Raw genomic sequence first — 16,277 nt, 5'->3', positions numbered from 1 at the left:
CAAAGTTTTTCTTATATTTGTGTTATTTAAAAACAGTTTCGTGTGGGATCGAATGACAAATGAACTGATCGTCCCGCCTCAGATTGTTCTCCAGAGTTATCCCGGGATGATGGGAGCGCAGCTGCGGGGAGGATGAGGGGAAAAAGATGGAGGGAGGACGCGGAGAATGGCCGAGATAAAACGATAGAGGGGGTCCTCTTCTTTTCTGGCGTTTGTGTGCGCGATAAGGAGGAGGAGGAGTAAGGGAGGAAGGGGAGGGATGGAGGCAGGGTGGGGGCCAAGAGACCCCGTCGCGTTTTGACCCTCCGAAACCTCCCCGCACACCACCACCACCACCACCACCATCACCACTCCTCCTCCTCCTCCTCCTTCTCCTCCTTATCCTCCTCCTCCTCTCCTCTCGAGGCTGAAAACACCATCGCTCATTCCCGGCCGTGACATTTTCCAGCCTGTCGCCGTATGCTGCGCGGACAGAGAGCGCGAGCTACCAAGAAGGAGAGACGCGGGAGGGGGGACGCATCCTGTCTTCCTCCAGCCGAGCACCGAGCATCCCGACGGAGCGATCCGAGGCGAGGAGGCTGCTGCCGCTGCGGCCGCTCCCGGGTCCCCGCCGCCTGTCTGGACTACACGGCCCGAACAGGGACTGGATCCGTTATTTACGTCTCGGTGGGACATTTTACAGCGTTTACCGGAGCCCCCCCCCCCCCCCCCCCCCCCCCTCCCCCCCCCCCCCCCCCCCCCCCCCCCCCCCCCCCCGCTTCATCCGCCAGCGGCATTTAATAGGCTGCGGGAATTGTTATTGCGTTTATTACCTCTCAGCTTATTAGAAACCATTACACTTACATAGGCAATAGAGTATCATGATACCAGGCTGCCATAAAACCTCCAGTCCGGTCATTATGCTGTAACATAAAACGCGACGGACTCGGAGTAAACACACACAGAGAGGGAGCAGGTCCTGGTCCTCTCCACCTTGTGTGTGTTCGTGTGGAGTCCTCACACGCTTGTTTTTTTTCTCACGATATTTTACAACTTGGTCACTACAAAACACAGTAAATGTACTTTTTTTTTTTTTAATTTGTTTGTTGTTCCAGGAGCCTGAGGACCGGAGGGAAGGGAGCCGAGCTCGCTGGACTAGCCCAGCAGCGCATCAGCATCTCCGGGGTAGGACTGGCTGTCGAGTCGCATGGAGAAGAGGGTAGGTGCTGCTTTTAATGCCATTTATCTCCCTAATGAGAGTGATTTAGACCACAGGCTGCCCGGGACGACGTGTTATCTTATACCACCACAAGAAAAGTAATTAGAGAGGCATCATAATGGACGCACATGGTTGGGGAATCCTCTTTGCAGTCAGTGCACTAGCCTCCATACAAAAACACAAGGCCCTCTAGAAACGCACTAATGGACTAGTAAAACACACTGAACTCGTGTTGTGGTAAAAAAAAAAAAAAAAGGCCAAAATGAGAAACAATTGCGATTTGAAAGCAGTACAACAAACTGAAAAACAATGTTTTGTTTTGGGAATTTTTACGAAACAACTTTTAAAATTCACCAGTGTCAGCTGTCACCCCTAATTTATGAAGTGGGGATACACTTCATAAACACGCTGAGATTACATCCTCTTTCCACTGAAGCAGTGTGACTTTATTGTTGTGGAGCGCCAGTCAGATCAGGGTTACAAAGTCAGGTCATTAGGAGGGAGGCAGAGGCAGAAGAGAGAGGAGACGCAGCTCTCCAAGTCGAAAAGTAGGTCAGTTTTTTTGCTACAGTGATTCAGAGGCTCGGTGGTGATGGTGGTGGTGGTGTTGGAGGAGGAGGAGGAGGAGGAGGAGAGGCTGCCGGGCAGCAAGCGGACTGAGACCTCTGAGTGGAAGAGAGCAATTAGACATGTACAGAGTGTGGACAGAAAATCACTGCTGTATGAAAACAGTGCGTGCGGCAGCTGGACCTCAGACTGAGGGGGGAGAGGAGGTCAGCTCGCAGAACCAGCAGAACCTGCAGGGGTTATTAAATTTAACCACACATCACACATGAAGATACTCATCATAAAATGAGAGGGAAATAGCAACATGAGAGCGTAATGAAACGTAATTATCCGGGTTCAACTTATTGTTGCAGTTTAAACTTTGATTCATGTGTGAATATTATCTCATTAGTGCATAATTTGCGTTATTTTAAAAGGTGTTTGGTGATATAATGTGTACACAGGGGAAAGAAAGTGCGGATGAAGTTTTTACAAATTCCTGTTTTTGTGACATCCAGATCTCCAACAGGTTTGTTTGAAATGCCGTGACTAGCTTAAATGTAAAAGACTTACATAAGTTATTCATCCATAATATTATAAAAAGTTGTACTTTTTCGTATGAATAAACGTGTTCTTGTACAGATTCATTTTTTGTTCATATCTGTTACATGATTGCGTGCAAAAACAAGTTTTTTTCGGACGATTCAAATCACTTTTTTTCTCTCAAAGTTCAGCTTTGTCGCTTTTTTTTCCTGGAGTGTTGAACTGGCAAACTTCTAACGCGTTTGATCTTTTGTACTTTCCAGACAAAGGTTTTGTACAATATCCAACACATGGCACATCTTCACAGTTTCTTGCATTTATTATTCAAGATATAAAGCTTTCTTTTAAAATAAACTCCAGTTTTACAAAACTGAAGCTTAGCACCTGAAGGGAAGAATCGGACTCATTTTGATCTTGTATTTTTGCAGGGAGAAGGGTTTTTTTTTTTTTTTTTTTTTTTGTCTTGTTGGATATAAATACAGTTGTAGAGGCGCACTCTGTCAGCAGACTTAACGCGCCTCTCAGGTCTCATACACTTCAGAATATTAAAATACTGATTAAAAAATCGTCCTGCCATCTGAATCCCGTTTACAAACCCCGTGACTTTGAAAGAAAAACAGGATAATTCGCGGAATTTGTCATCCCAAGTCGCGCGCTTTGATCCGCCTGACGCACAGAAACTCGAGAGGGGCCGTGCGTAAAGAGAGACGCGCAATCCGATAGCGGTGATTGTGTTAATAGCCGGCCTCCATAAAAACTAGAAGGTGTCCGGGGACAGGGCCTCAGAGCAGGTGCTTTCTGTGATCCCGGTGACCATATGGGACTCTGAAATGCAACAATTTGATCAGCCATTTAGGACAGTGGTTCCCAAAGTGAAGGGACCTCCAGGGGGTCCAGCAGAGGGGTTTCCAGGAGTGCAGACATGGTGTAAAATAATCACATTTAATGTTTAATTTAATTCTCAGAGGTTATCAAATAGAGAATATTTCAGGATAATTGACCTAATGTCAGTGTCAATTTTTATTTCTTTACAATAGAAAGTCAGAAATTGCCTCAAATGAGTCGCTGTTGGATAAAAGATCAGAGCACTTATCTATTAACATTTAATTAGCTTTGAGGAATAACTCACTTTAAATGTAAATAAATCTATTTTTCTATTAACTTAAATCAAATTGAAATAAAAAATTGTAGTAAGTTTTTTTTTCCCATTAATTTTTATTACTGAATGTATGTCTGGATGTGTCATTGTGTCTGTGAACACACCATATGTGCATCTGATCTGCTGTGTTTAGTGTGTGTGTGTGTGCGTGTGTGTGCATGCATGTGCGTGCATGTGCGTGCGGGGAGGGTCAGTGAGACTGTCACAGGAGGTCATGAGTGATGTTTTTGCATGTCTCCTGTCTAGTCTTGACTTCAGGAGGGAGGAGACAATATTAGTAGCTACAGACTCATCGTCTTCCTCCAGAGGTCTCATACTCCTTATTCCCACTTCTCTGTCAGCATAGAGGACCTTTCAAAAACTGCAAAAACCTGCCGTTAAGAAATACCTTGATGGCTGTATATTTATACCACTGATTTTGAGAGGACTTCACAAGGGCTCTATCATCCTGATAGCGACACATAACAGAAGTGTGTGATTCTTCTCAAGTAAAATCAAAGAAGAAACACCAAGTGGTTCACTGACTTAAGAATATACACGTGTGTGTAAATCATACATATAAATGTATGCACAACGTTTGCACAAGCATTTGATCCTTTCTTAGATATTGTATGTTGATAGATGTGATATTGTTGAATTGTTGAGAAGAAAGCAACATGCAAAGGGATATTTGGGATTGATTTTTGAGATTCTGACCGGTGGTGTGTGATCTCAAGTGAACTTGGCCAGTAAAATTATAGTGCAGTATTGAATAAGTAATAAAGTAAATAAATAATATAGTATTGAAATAAGTGCATTGCCCTCCAAAAAGGCATTTAATTAACTGCACACTCAAAGCTATACTGTTTTGATGAAGCCTTCAAAAGGAAACTTTATTAAAAAAAAACCTTAAACCATGTCTGACATTTGCTGCATCTATTTTGTCTTTTATTTTGACTTTTGAATAACTTTGACTGTGTTTTATTTGGCAAATCTGCAGAAAGATCTGAACTCCAGTCTGCAGCAGTGTTTCAGTTCAGGCTACTATTGGCAAAAGTCTGTTGCTCCTCAGGCTACATGATTTCTGCATGTTTTCACACACTTACCCTGACAGTATGGTTCCGACGCTCCGCTCGTACTTCACTGGCAATAAGATCACTAGTCCTCAGCAAGCACCACTCAGCTCAGGCCTGTTGCATCATTAATAATTCAAATTATTTATATAGATTATTACTGTTCAAATTGATTGTTTCTCTGTTCTTACATCCTTACATCAAACAGACATAAACTTGAGCACGCAAAGTTTAAAGAAGGTTTTATTTGAAGAGATTTAGATGGCATCCAAATGTTTTCAACCAAAGGATTCACCTGTGAAATAATTTATCTGCAAGTGGTTTACATTTCAAAGAGCTTCTGATTTATCCAAAACGGTTCACCTTTAAAAAATCAGGGCTGAGAATGTTTAAAAGTCAGGAAAGTCTCTGAATGTGATCTGCAGCTGTGGCGTTTGTTTCTTTGTATATGGGAAACAAAAAGTGCTTGTCATTTAAAAAACGAAAAAGAAAAAAATCGATAATATAATTAGAGATTGTGAACATGTTTAAAATGCGATTTTTTTTTTTTTTTACTTTTTCACAGAGCATGCCAAAATAAAAACACCAACAAATCCTTTTGGATTTTCTTAATTCTTATGGAAATATTAATGTGTACAAACAACAAACAGGTTGTTGTAATTAGTATTAAATGGTTGCACAAAATGCCCACAACAGTTCAGACTCGATTAGGCCAGGCTTCCAGAAACCCGAGCCCCCATCAGGTCCCATAGCTGCGTGTCAGAGCAGGAATCTGTGAGGCTGAAGCCGACGTCAAGATGTCACAGATGTACAGCACGCCTCATGTTTTCTGTCTTCCCCACCTGACTGTGTTTCAGTATGAAGAGTTGGTGCACTACTCAGGTTCGGAGGGCATGGGGGGGTACGTGGACGACGTCAGGGCGCTTCCTCCCCCGCAGTACGGACCCACCGTCCCTGACTCCCTCAAACACCACAAAGACCAGATCTACGGGTACGCGTGATTTACGGGGGCTGCCGGTGGCTGGAAAACACTCTTGGCAGATTAACATGTGTGTTTGTGTGCCAAATATGAAAATACATGTGAAGTGCTCACAGCTGTCCGTTTCATAAATGCTGCAGTATAAAGTTTCTTGCAGCACATTCTCTGAATGCACCATATGCACACTGTGTCAACCGTTACTGTGTTTATGTCGACTATGTTAACTGTGTGTGTGTGTGTGTGTGTGTGTGTGTGTGCCTGTGTGTATGTGTGTGTGCAGTCACCCACTGTTTCCACTGCTGGCCTTAGTGTTTGAGAAGTGCGAGCTGGCCACCTGCTCCCCTCGAGACTCTGCCTCCCTCTCGGCCTCCTCCCACCTCCCCGGCATGACCAGCCACAGCGACGTCTGCTCCTCCGAGTCCTTCAACGACGACATCGCCGCCTTCGCAAAGCAGGTAAGCGATGAGGGCGAGGGCGATTGGGAGGGCAGACGTCCCTCAGTGCGGGATTTCCTGTGATTTATCATAATGAGTGAAGCTTCTTTTGCAGATCCGATCAGAGAAGCCCATATTTTCCTCCAATCCTGAGCTGGACAACCTGGTACGACGAGCCCGCCATTAATACGCACATACTGTAATGTAGAAGAGCCTCAGTTAATGTGTCGCCTCCTGTCTGCAGATGATCCAGGCCATACAAGTTCTTCGCTTTCATTTACTGGAGTTGGAGAAGGTTAGTGGGATTGCATCATGTTTTTTTTATTCCTTGACGATAAAGTCCAACATCATAGAAGTGAAACAGTTTTGGGATCTAATTAAGGGTCACGCTCTTTATTTTAAACACAATCTGATTCATTTCGGGAACTTAGAGCTGGATGAAACGGAGACAGACTTATGGTTCAGCCCAGCATGGTGGGTTTCCTGCCCAAAACTGGATTAAAAATCACTGTTGTTGAGTAAAAGTCACTATAAAGTCATTAACTGAGGCCTGACATATGTTAGTGAAAAACTAACTTAAATAAAAGTTCACCTTGTTATTCCTTATAGTAACTACTGAACCTTCCTCTGAGTAATTTATGCAATTATTGATACATTCTAGCCTCCTCGAGCAATTGTAGGATGACATTTGTTGTTCAAAACTAACACAGGGCTGTACAAACACATAATTTGGGCTTTTAAAAAACAAAACAGATAAAATCCTTTATCTTTATGGTAAAGTGAACTTTTCAAAACTTCAACTGATTAGACTCAATCTCTCCTCCAGGTGCATGACCTCTGCGATAATTTCTGCCATCGGTACATCACCTGCCTGAAGGGCAAGATGCCCACAGACCTGGTTCTGGACGAGCGGGAGGGGGGCTCCAAGTCCGACATGGAGGACTTCACTGGATCCTGCACCAGCCTATCAGAGCAGGTGAGATTGTGAATATCAATCAGTGGAAGCGGCAGCCCTTCAAAACAAACACTCCACTGGTCACGTGTGCCTGCGCGCCCTCCAGGGGATTGACCCCGTGTTTCAGGAATTCTTGTTCCCTCCTCTGCTGGGAGTTACCAGCCTCACCTCCAGCCTCCATCTCACTCCCCCCCCAACAGAACGCCTCATGGTTACGGGAGCCGGATGAATGCGCCACAACTCCTCTGGGAACGCCAGGCACCTGTGGACTGCCTTCACAACACAGCACAGCAGACAACTGTAGTGATGCAGGTACACACACACACACACACACACACACACACACACACACACACACACACACACCAAAACGTTGTGATGGAAATTCCTGCAGTGAAACAAATGTTTTCATGAAATGTGCAACCCGATTCATACATGGCTGCTTTATTAAAATGATTTAGATGTTGAGTATATATTTAAAAAAGCTGAAATGTCAAACATTGTAACATTCTGTGATTTCATCTCTCACCATTTGAGTTTTTCTTCTTCATGTAGACTTTAATAGTATTTCAGGATCCTTTATTTACACAATGCCTGATTAATTCTAGCATTTCATAATGATCAAGCAACAATCACTTATTTATACATATTGCAAAATAAAAATATTGTTCTCATTTGATATTTAATCATTATTTGACTTTTAACCCTTCTAAGGTTTTTTTCAATGATGATCTACTCATTAAAACTAGATTTCAAAAGGAGAGAAAGTTTCAGCCTGAAATTAATGTTTTAACTCTTTTGAATCATTCATTCTCACAGTGAGGCCAGACTGACCCAAATGCAATCATATCATGTAGGAATTTGCAAATATGCTGAACCAACTCTTTGAATGTGTGTTATCTCTGACATACCCTGAGAGAAAGCTTTATTTTCAATCTGTAATTAAAATGTTTTTAAGCGAAAACTTTTCTGAAGAGATGAAGAAATCTGGAAATATTAAGATGAGAGAGTGAGGATAACTCTTTGATCTTTGGTCTCCTGGTCCTCTGAAAGGCGACGGTCTGGATGGAGGCGTCGCTTCTCCCAGCACAGGAGAGGAGGACGAGTCCGACAGAGACCGGAGGAACAACAAGAAGAGAGGGATCTTCCCCAAAGTGGCCACAAACATCATGAGAGCGTGGCTCTTCCAGCACCTGACGGTGAGCCGGCCTCTCCACACTCTCACCGCATCAAAGTTAATTCATCAAAGGAGAGAATATTGATTCCGGACGGTGATTAAAACTTGTATCCAAACAAATAAAGCCCATGTGTTGCATTATGCGGCGTGAGAGAGACTAATTAGCGAAGTAAAGGATTTAGCGTGGGACAGAACGTCACTGACAAGAATAGACTGAGCGAGGGGAAGCCGGCGTATAATGGAGGTCAATTAAATTAAATGAAAAATCGGGGGGATTAAGTGATTATATGAATATGCTCGCTGGTGAATAATTGTGGAAGTGATAGAAATGGAGTGAGTAATTGTTGGTGAGGTGGTTAGATTGGTAATTAGCTACTAAATGAGGCAGGTCAAATGTTTCTTCACTCCAATTATTACTGTGTGTGTGTGTGGGTGCGTGTGTGTGTGTGTGTGTGTGTGTGTGTGTGTGTGTGCGTTCTTGTATTTCTATCCTTGTTGGGGCCAAATGTCCCCACAAGGATAGCAAAACGTGGAACGACGTGCCTTGTGGGGACCTTTTTCCGGTCCTAAGTAGGAGAAACAGTGTTTTCTTGACCATGTTGTTGTTACTGAAAAAAGTAAAAGTGCAAAAACATTTCTTTAGGGTTAGGCTTTGTTGTGGTGTGGGTTAGGGTTAGGGTAAGGGTCAGGGTTAGGGGCTAGACATGAATGGGAGTCAATGGACGGTCCCCACAAGGATAGAAATACAAGACTGAGCGTGTGTGTGTGTGTGTGTGTGTGTGTGTGAGAGAGAGAGAGAGAGAGAGAGAGAGAGAGAGGGATGGAGTGAGGGGTTGCTGAGGTTGAAAATATGAAAGCACAGATGTGAATTTAGATGGAAGGCCATCAGCATACACACACTCTGGGTTCACACACTATTTTTTGAACATTTAAACTCAAAGTTAAAGTTGAAGTCTTCATTTAGTTGCTGTTTTATTGAAGTGAATATTCTCTCATTTCGAGCAGCTCATTGAGGGGGGTTTCAGACGTTCTGGATAGAGCAGTCGATCTGTCTCCCCACGGTTGATGGTTCAATCACCCTCTTTTCTAATTTCACAAGTTTTTCTTCATGGGGTGTGAGCACTTTTCATGGTAACTGTCTCCGTGAAAGTGTGAAAGATTTTGAGAGTGAACGGGTGAATGAGACTGCTGAAACAGAACAAGTGTGCTGTATAATTAGTATTTTTCTACCTGTAACTTTATATTGTAATCGTGAAAGACAAAGTGTCTTTTTACTGCACTAAAACAGACGTTTTGAGGTATCTGCTGACATCTTTAAAAAAAAAATTCTACATTTGAACTCACATATATGTACTTTATACGGGATACATTCTTAAATCGTCTTCATTACTTCATTGAACCTCTGTGTTTCAGAATTAGTGCAAGGATCAAAGCAAATGGGAACAGGTATCGGTGCTGGTACTGCAAAATTCTGCCGACTTCCCATTTTGTCTTTCCAAAAAATAACAGAATGTAATGATCTCGTTCAGTATAAACTCCACATGAGTTATAGCACGTTTTTCCAATTTCATAAAAGTTACTGACTCAAAACTATCATAGTTGACCCACTGAATGTTTATCTATTTATCTAACACAATATTACAATAATTAGAATGATAGTCTATGTGTGCATGCCTTACGTAAAGAAGCTTCTTCTTTACTTTGTATTTCGGTACATTTCATAACCTGTATGATTTGAATTGGTGCTGTTATTTTTATTTATCTTTTCCTTTTTTTCTGATAGGTTAAAAAGTGATGTTTATTAGCTCTACTCACAATATTAAACAAAAGTACTTTAATGAGGAAAAAAATACCAAAAAATTAACAAAAGCATATTTAATTAAGTTTAATGGTGGAAAACATAAACCCAGACGTAGTGAATGATTCGCTCTTGCGATTTCCAAAAAAGTGCACAAAAAATTAAATAAACACACTTCTGAAGTCTGATTTCTTCAACTGAAGCTGCGGATGTTTGGTGTGTGTGTGTGTGTGTGTGTGTCCCTTTCAGCACCCGTACCCGTCCGAGGAGCAGAAGAAGCAGCTGTCGCAGGACACGGGACTGACCATCTTGCAGGTCAACAACTGGTCAGTGCACTCCTGATCAATACACTAATTCAAACCCCGCTGCACATCAATAATCAGTTAAACTGTCTTGGTTAAATGTAAAGTGCCAACTTTCAAATTAACGTGCCTGCTGTTCTGCTAGTGACCGGTCCACTGAAATGACCTGCACAATAGCTTCAGTATATACGGCTTATAGGGTGCTTATTTTTATTGGTCATGTTCTGTGCAAGTAGAGGTTAATTAAAAAAAAGGTCTCTCTATTTACAAGACTTTTAGATAGGACTATAATGTATTTTATTACGGTGCATCTTGTAATAGTTGAAGAAATGTCAGACGAAGCATTTTTTTACCCCCAAGCTGCAAGAGCCATAAAACCCGCTTGCTCCGTGTTCATAAAACAGAATTGCAAATCAATATCCAATAATCGGATTATTTACAGCTCCCACGTTTCCTTTTAATACTCTGTGCACGCCTGCATGCACACGGACTGAATGCATTTATGGCTGCTCATCAAACAGTTCTCGTCAAAGGATTTTTCACACCTTGTAAAGAAATACATGCGAAAACCACGAAAAGTAGAAGATTTTGTCGTCTGACGTCCCAATTTTTCTTTATTTGTGCCCCTGCTACAGCGCACAGAATTACTAAATCAATACAGATCAATCAATTATCACAGGAGCAATCGATACCTGCTTCGCCCTAACGTTGATTTACTCTGCCCTCTGAAAGGGTTAAGTGGTTGTAAAAGGGAAAAGGTTAATAGTCTCCCGGTCAGCCTTTTTCTCCATTAATGGGTGGCCGTGTCTCTCTCTCACACTCTCTCTCTCTCTTTCTCTCTCTCTCTCTCTCTCTCTCTCTCTCTCTCTCTCTCCAGGTTCATCAATGCGAGGAGGAGAATAGTCCAGCCGATGATTGACCAGTCAAATCGCTCAGGTCAGAGTGTCATCCAGCAATTGTTGTGTGTTCATACGCGTGTGTTGTGTGTCTGTGTCTGAAGGTGGCTGTCGTCTCACAGGTCAGGGTGGTCCTTACAGCCCTGAGGGAGCAGCTCTCGGGGGCTACGGCCTTGATGGACAGGCCCATCTCGGGCTTCGGACAGCAGGTACGTCGGCCTGCAGGGAAATGCTGCTCACTGTTGAGAAGTTTAGGAGGATGGCCGCCTCCTCGCGTCACCAGCTATGTCCTGGAGGTCCACATTTATTACAATAAAACTGAATTTCACACTAATTCACTCAATAGAAATACAACAGATTTGATCAAAACTAGGGGTAAGTGGTTGCTTTGAGGTTCGAGAAGCAAGCTGTTGTTTGGAAATGTGCAGGTCTGAATCCCAGTGACAACAGGTCACCGCCGTGGGTCACTGAGCAAGACCCCTCAACCCCAACAGCTCCCCAGGTGCAGCACAGTAAAGCAGCACAGTATTGCCAGTTTGACAGAGATTCCAGCAAGGATTTTTTTATTCTTGCTGTGAGTGTTTCGAATGCAATCATGTAGGATTTTAGTAGACAAGCTATATTGTTAATTGAAGACATTGTTTAATTATCTCATCACTCACATGCAGCAGCCTGTCATCACATCAGTTGAGTCAGGAGGTCATGCAGAATCGTGGACAGAAATGTTGTCGTGCATCATGGTCTACAACTGATTGTACAGGGTTCTGTTTTAGTTTTCACACTATACAAACAACCATTAACATTGTCATAATGAAATATTTCATGAATTTACTCTGTTATGCAGATGACACTCAGGTTTATTTAGTAATGGAAGTTGGTGACACAAATCACACAGAGTCAGCCTTTGATGCTGGGTGGTCTGGATTTCAGCAGGTTAATCCTCTCACTTCATGAGAGAACATTAAAGAAATAGATATATTACCACTGAGCTTATTTCCTCTCTTGTTTCCTGGAAATAATGTAAAGCTTCTTTAGATTAATGGAATAAACTGACTGAGAATCTGGTTTGTAAAACAATGCTGATTTTTGTTTTAGAGAGGATGAAAAAAAAGTTCAGCTTTATGTTAAGACCAGATAAAACTAACAGAGCAAAATACTTAATATTTTAGGTTTGCATATTTAATAAAATGAGAAGATTATTTTACACTTTTACTTTGTATCTGTTCTGTAATTTTACATTTCTTTGTATCTGAACATTTGAAAACGACCGTGATATTTTGTCACCAGGTCTCCAGGGCATGTCCTCCCTGCAGGGGGACTACCCGGGCACCCTTCTCTCCCAGCCGGGCTACCCTCCCCACCCAGGACCATCCCTGCACACGTACCCGGGCCCACACCCTCACGCCGCCATGCTGCTCCACCCGCCGCCACACGCCCACCCCGCAGAGCCGCTCCTCGCCCAAGGACTGGACATACATGCACACTAGCTGCTGTGGGGGGCTGCAGTGAAAAGAGACAGAGTGTGTGAATGTGTGTGTGTATGAGGGAACTGTAGTGGATGTGTGTGCGAGTGAGCGAGTGTGTGTATGCATACGGAACACTATTTAAAGAAAAAAAAGACACATTGCTCCGAAAGTTTACATTCCCCACTGAAAGACACTGACCTCAATGTAGCCTAGCTGTTCCACTCATTAACACACACACACACACACACACAGATATATACAGACATGCTCACACACACACATTTCAGTCTGGACCCACAGGTTTAAGCCATACCTCTTTCAGAGTAGAAGTGCTTCCTCCTCTTCAAACGTCTCCACTGTGTCCTGTGGGCGAGACACATGCTTTAAAACCACACTTCCCATCATGCCTGCCGTTCCACAGGAAGACGCCTGATCCGATCAGAGAGAGCTGATGAACATTGATCTGCAGCACACAGACGTTTACTGGCCGGGACTCGATCCTGCGATCACGCCTTCTCCACTTCTTCCTTGTCTTCCTGCACATGTTGACTGTCAAAGATACACACACACAACTTTCACACACACTTTATTTAAAGCTTTTTTTGTGTTTTTTTTTTTTTTTAGTTTTTTTCTTATTCTATTTTTATATTTATGTGCCACTCCAGGCAGTTGCAGCTTCACGTGAGCTTGTCGAAACGTTTGTGCTCTTCCTCAGCATGAAGCTAAACACTATGAATGACTTCCAGTCTGCCTCGCTCTCGTACCACTGACCTCCTTAAGACGCCAACAGGTGTCCGTTACCTTAGGATCTTTCCTATACACATTCAGAACAACACACAGACACACACACGCAGCACACGCAACACCGAAAGCCATTCTGACACGCACACACACACACACACACAAACACACACACACACACACACACACACACACACACAGACATACATGCACATGAACTTCTGTAAGCATTTCTAGTACATTGTCGTCCGTCACAGTGGTGTGTGAGGGGAGCTGCAGCCAAAGGACTCTTCAAACATTCGGCTCCCTCTCTATGCTCTGCTGGGACTTCTGAAGTATTACTGAATGATGATGATGATGATGATGATGATGAATTACAGTGATGAATTACATGATGGGAATTGCAGTGAAATACAGTATTAAAATGTTTTTGTAAGACTTGGTCACCGCTCGCCTGTTTGTTAATGTGATTTGGGTCTTTTACTTTATTCGAAAAAAACTGGGGAGAAAAAAGAAACGTCTTTCATTGTTTTAATGTTACATAATCAATAATCTGTTAGTAACTGTTTGATGCTAACTAGGATCAGTGCTGGAAATGATCCCAACCGGCTCAAGATGAGCACACACACACGACTCAGAGGTAACAGTTAAACGTTTTTAGTGCATGCATAAAGAGAGGACGTCTCACAGAAAGGCCTCCAAGTTCAACACAGCCGTGAATTAGAGACTCATGAGATGAGTGTGAAAACCACTTCAGAGCTGAGCAGCCTTGTGTTTACCTAAATGCAAGCACAAATCTCTCAAAATATGATATTAGCTTGAATGGTTGTTGATTCTTTATCTTTTGCTGCCTGAGGTAACATCAGGGAGTCTGTCCACAGAGAAGGACCATCACTGAACCTGTACAAAGCCAGGAAGTGGGCGGAGCTAAAACTACTGAGACATTTTGAAACAGTTTGTCCAACATTTCAACATAGGGATGGAGTGGGATGAGATATCAGACACACAGTTTTTTTTGTGTCTGCTCCACTGAGTTTCAGTCTCTATTAAACTACATCAGCTATCTTCAGAAAACGTGTGTTCAAATGAAGTAAAATAAAGTTTCACCCTCTGACAATTTAACAAATTTTACAAAGATTACACATTTCTACTGTAAAATTTGAGCTGAATGTAAACATAGTGAAATCCAGTGACCGTTTTTTGCGTACATTATTTTGGAGAAAATGAAGACTTACAGCAACTGCTTCAGCAGCCCCAATCATATTCCCCTATTCACACACCTGGAGGCAGCTGCCATACAAAGTCCATCCATTGGGAGCAATTTTGACTGTACCACAAATAAACTAGGGAATAATGCTAGAAAAATGTGTACTGATTAGCACAGACCATGTGTAAAGTTAAGCATAATGTTCTTTGCTGACAGAATCTGCAGGAAAGGCTTGATAAAAAAAAAAAATACAAGATATTGTTCATGCAGAGCATGGCCATGCACTTCGACTCTAAGAGAAATAAACTTAAATGATTAATCTCTCTTTAATCCCCAAAGTATTTACTTATTTATTTATTTTTGCTGTTAAGCTTATACATATGGATACATGCACTCAAAACATGTTCCACGTAAATAAATCGCAGTCTAGTTACATGTCAAAGAGTATTGAAGCATGCAACATTGATGGGAGTCTATCTATGAGAAATGGTAATTAATTCCAGAGGTATTTCAGTAGCAAATATTCCTCTTTAATTACTATAAATATGTTTTTACATTCTACACTACTTACAGTTTCACAAAATAAATTGGTTTAAAAAAAATTTTTAATAAATTCCTGACCAAGCTAACACACAATGCACGAATCCACAAAACCGCATACATCTTCAGAAATAAATCAAATTAAGCAAATAATAACAAGTAAAACTTATGAAAAACAGCCCAAGAAAAAAGTGACTTGGCCCCTCCTGATTTATGACAATCAATACCACTTAGAAAAATGTTGACCTGTGAGATATTCAAGTATTCATTACAAATATCTCAGACATCCCCTCTCTTGCTAGCTTTTTTGTGAAAAATAGCATCATCTTCCTTTGCCTCTCTTGGCGATCATAAGTCATGTCGGTGTGTCCTCTGCTCTGACTCTGTGTTTATCTCTGACTGAGGCCTCGGGCTGCAGCTGCAGCGATCTGTCACACAGGCCGGATTATCACAGGGAGGAAAGGCCGATAAATGCTTTATAGTCCGGGTCTGAGCTCACATTCGTCTTTTCTATTTGTTTATCGCTTAAATGAAAATTACATTATATATCAGTCTGAACGGCCGCCGCATTTTCTGCTCCTGAATTTGTTGCTGGCGTTGGATGTGCAGCCTCCGTCTCTCTCCTCCTCTGCGTCCTTTCACCCATGAAACATCCGCGCTGTGCACCCAAAGCATGCGAGCCCCGCCCCGGCCCTGCCCCCGTGCGGCCCGGGGCTGCAGGGGGGGTCAGGGGGCATAGTTCAGAGAGGGGTCAACAGGAAATGGTGGTTCTCTCTGGCACCCGGGTCCTGACCTCAGCACCCCTGCTCTCCTCTTTTCTCTTTGTCCGAGCACACCCTGACTCCCCGGCCGTGTTGGTCAGAATGCCCCCCCTACCTTTTCACTCTTTCGCCTCCTCACAGGCTTGTTTGTCTGGTAATCTTTTTCACAACACTGTCATGTAAAGCAGCGCTGCAGCTTTTGTTTCAACGTGACCTCTGAGAAATGGAACCTGATCTCCTGTTGTGGGAAAAAAAAAGTACAATTACCATTATTTATCTTCAAGGCAACTTTTTATCTTTCACAAGGTAAAACAAATAGACATCCAGGGTTCAGCTAGAAAGTTTATTACTGCAGACTTTTTTCCAGTTTTCCATAAACTTTGACAACTAGCAAGTATTCCACAAAAAACAACAAAAATGTTTTTCTTACCAGATAAAATGCTACTTTTGATGAGAAACGTCTTGTCAAAGTTGTTAATCATCTAGTTTTCACCTGTTTTCTTCTATCGGCATGAATATGCTG

At 42.5% G+C, this 16,277-nt stretch overlaps 1 protein-coding gene across 1 annotated transcript; it reads left to right on the top strand.

Annotated features, from left to right (window-relative positions):
- Positions 1 to 285: 285 nt before the first annotated feature.
- On the top strand, positions 286 to 12,573 carry meis3 (myeloid ecotropic viral integration site 3). Its single transcript, XM_030108377.1, has 13 exons — positions 286 to 666; positions 1,095 to 1,198; positions 5,356 to 5,489; positions 5,758 to 5,932; positions 6,027 to 6,077; positions 6,156 to 6,206; positions 6,738 to 6,887; positions 7,067 to 7,178; positions 7,920 to 8,065; positions 10,091 to 10,167; positions 11,021 to 11,079; positions 11,162 to 11,248; positions 12,327 to 12,573. Exons 2-13 carry the CDS (start codon positions 1,187 to 1,189, stop codon positions 12,524 to 12,526), a joined length of 1,254 nt encoding a protein of 417 aa, XP_029964237.1. The 5' UTR covers positions 286 to 666; positions 1,095 to 1,186; the 3' UTR covers positions 12,527 to 12,573.
- Positions 12,574 to 16,277: the final 3,704 nt, after the last annotated feature.

The sequence above is a fragment of the Salarias fasciatus genome, chromosome 14 (assembly GCF_902148845.1).
Source record: "Salarias fasciatus chromosome 14, fSalaFa1.1, whole genome shotgun sequence".
Taxonomy (NCBI): Eukaryota; Metazoa; Chordata; class Actinopteri; order Blenniiformes; family Blenniidae; genus Salarias; species Salarias fasciatus.
This window is presented reverse-complemented; position numbering and strand designations above follow the sequence as displayed.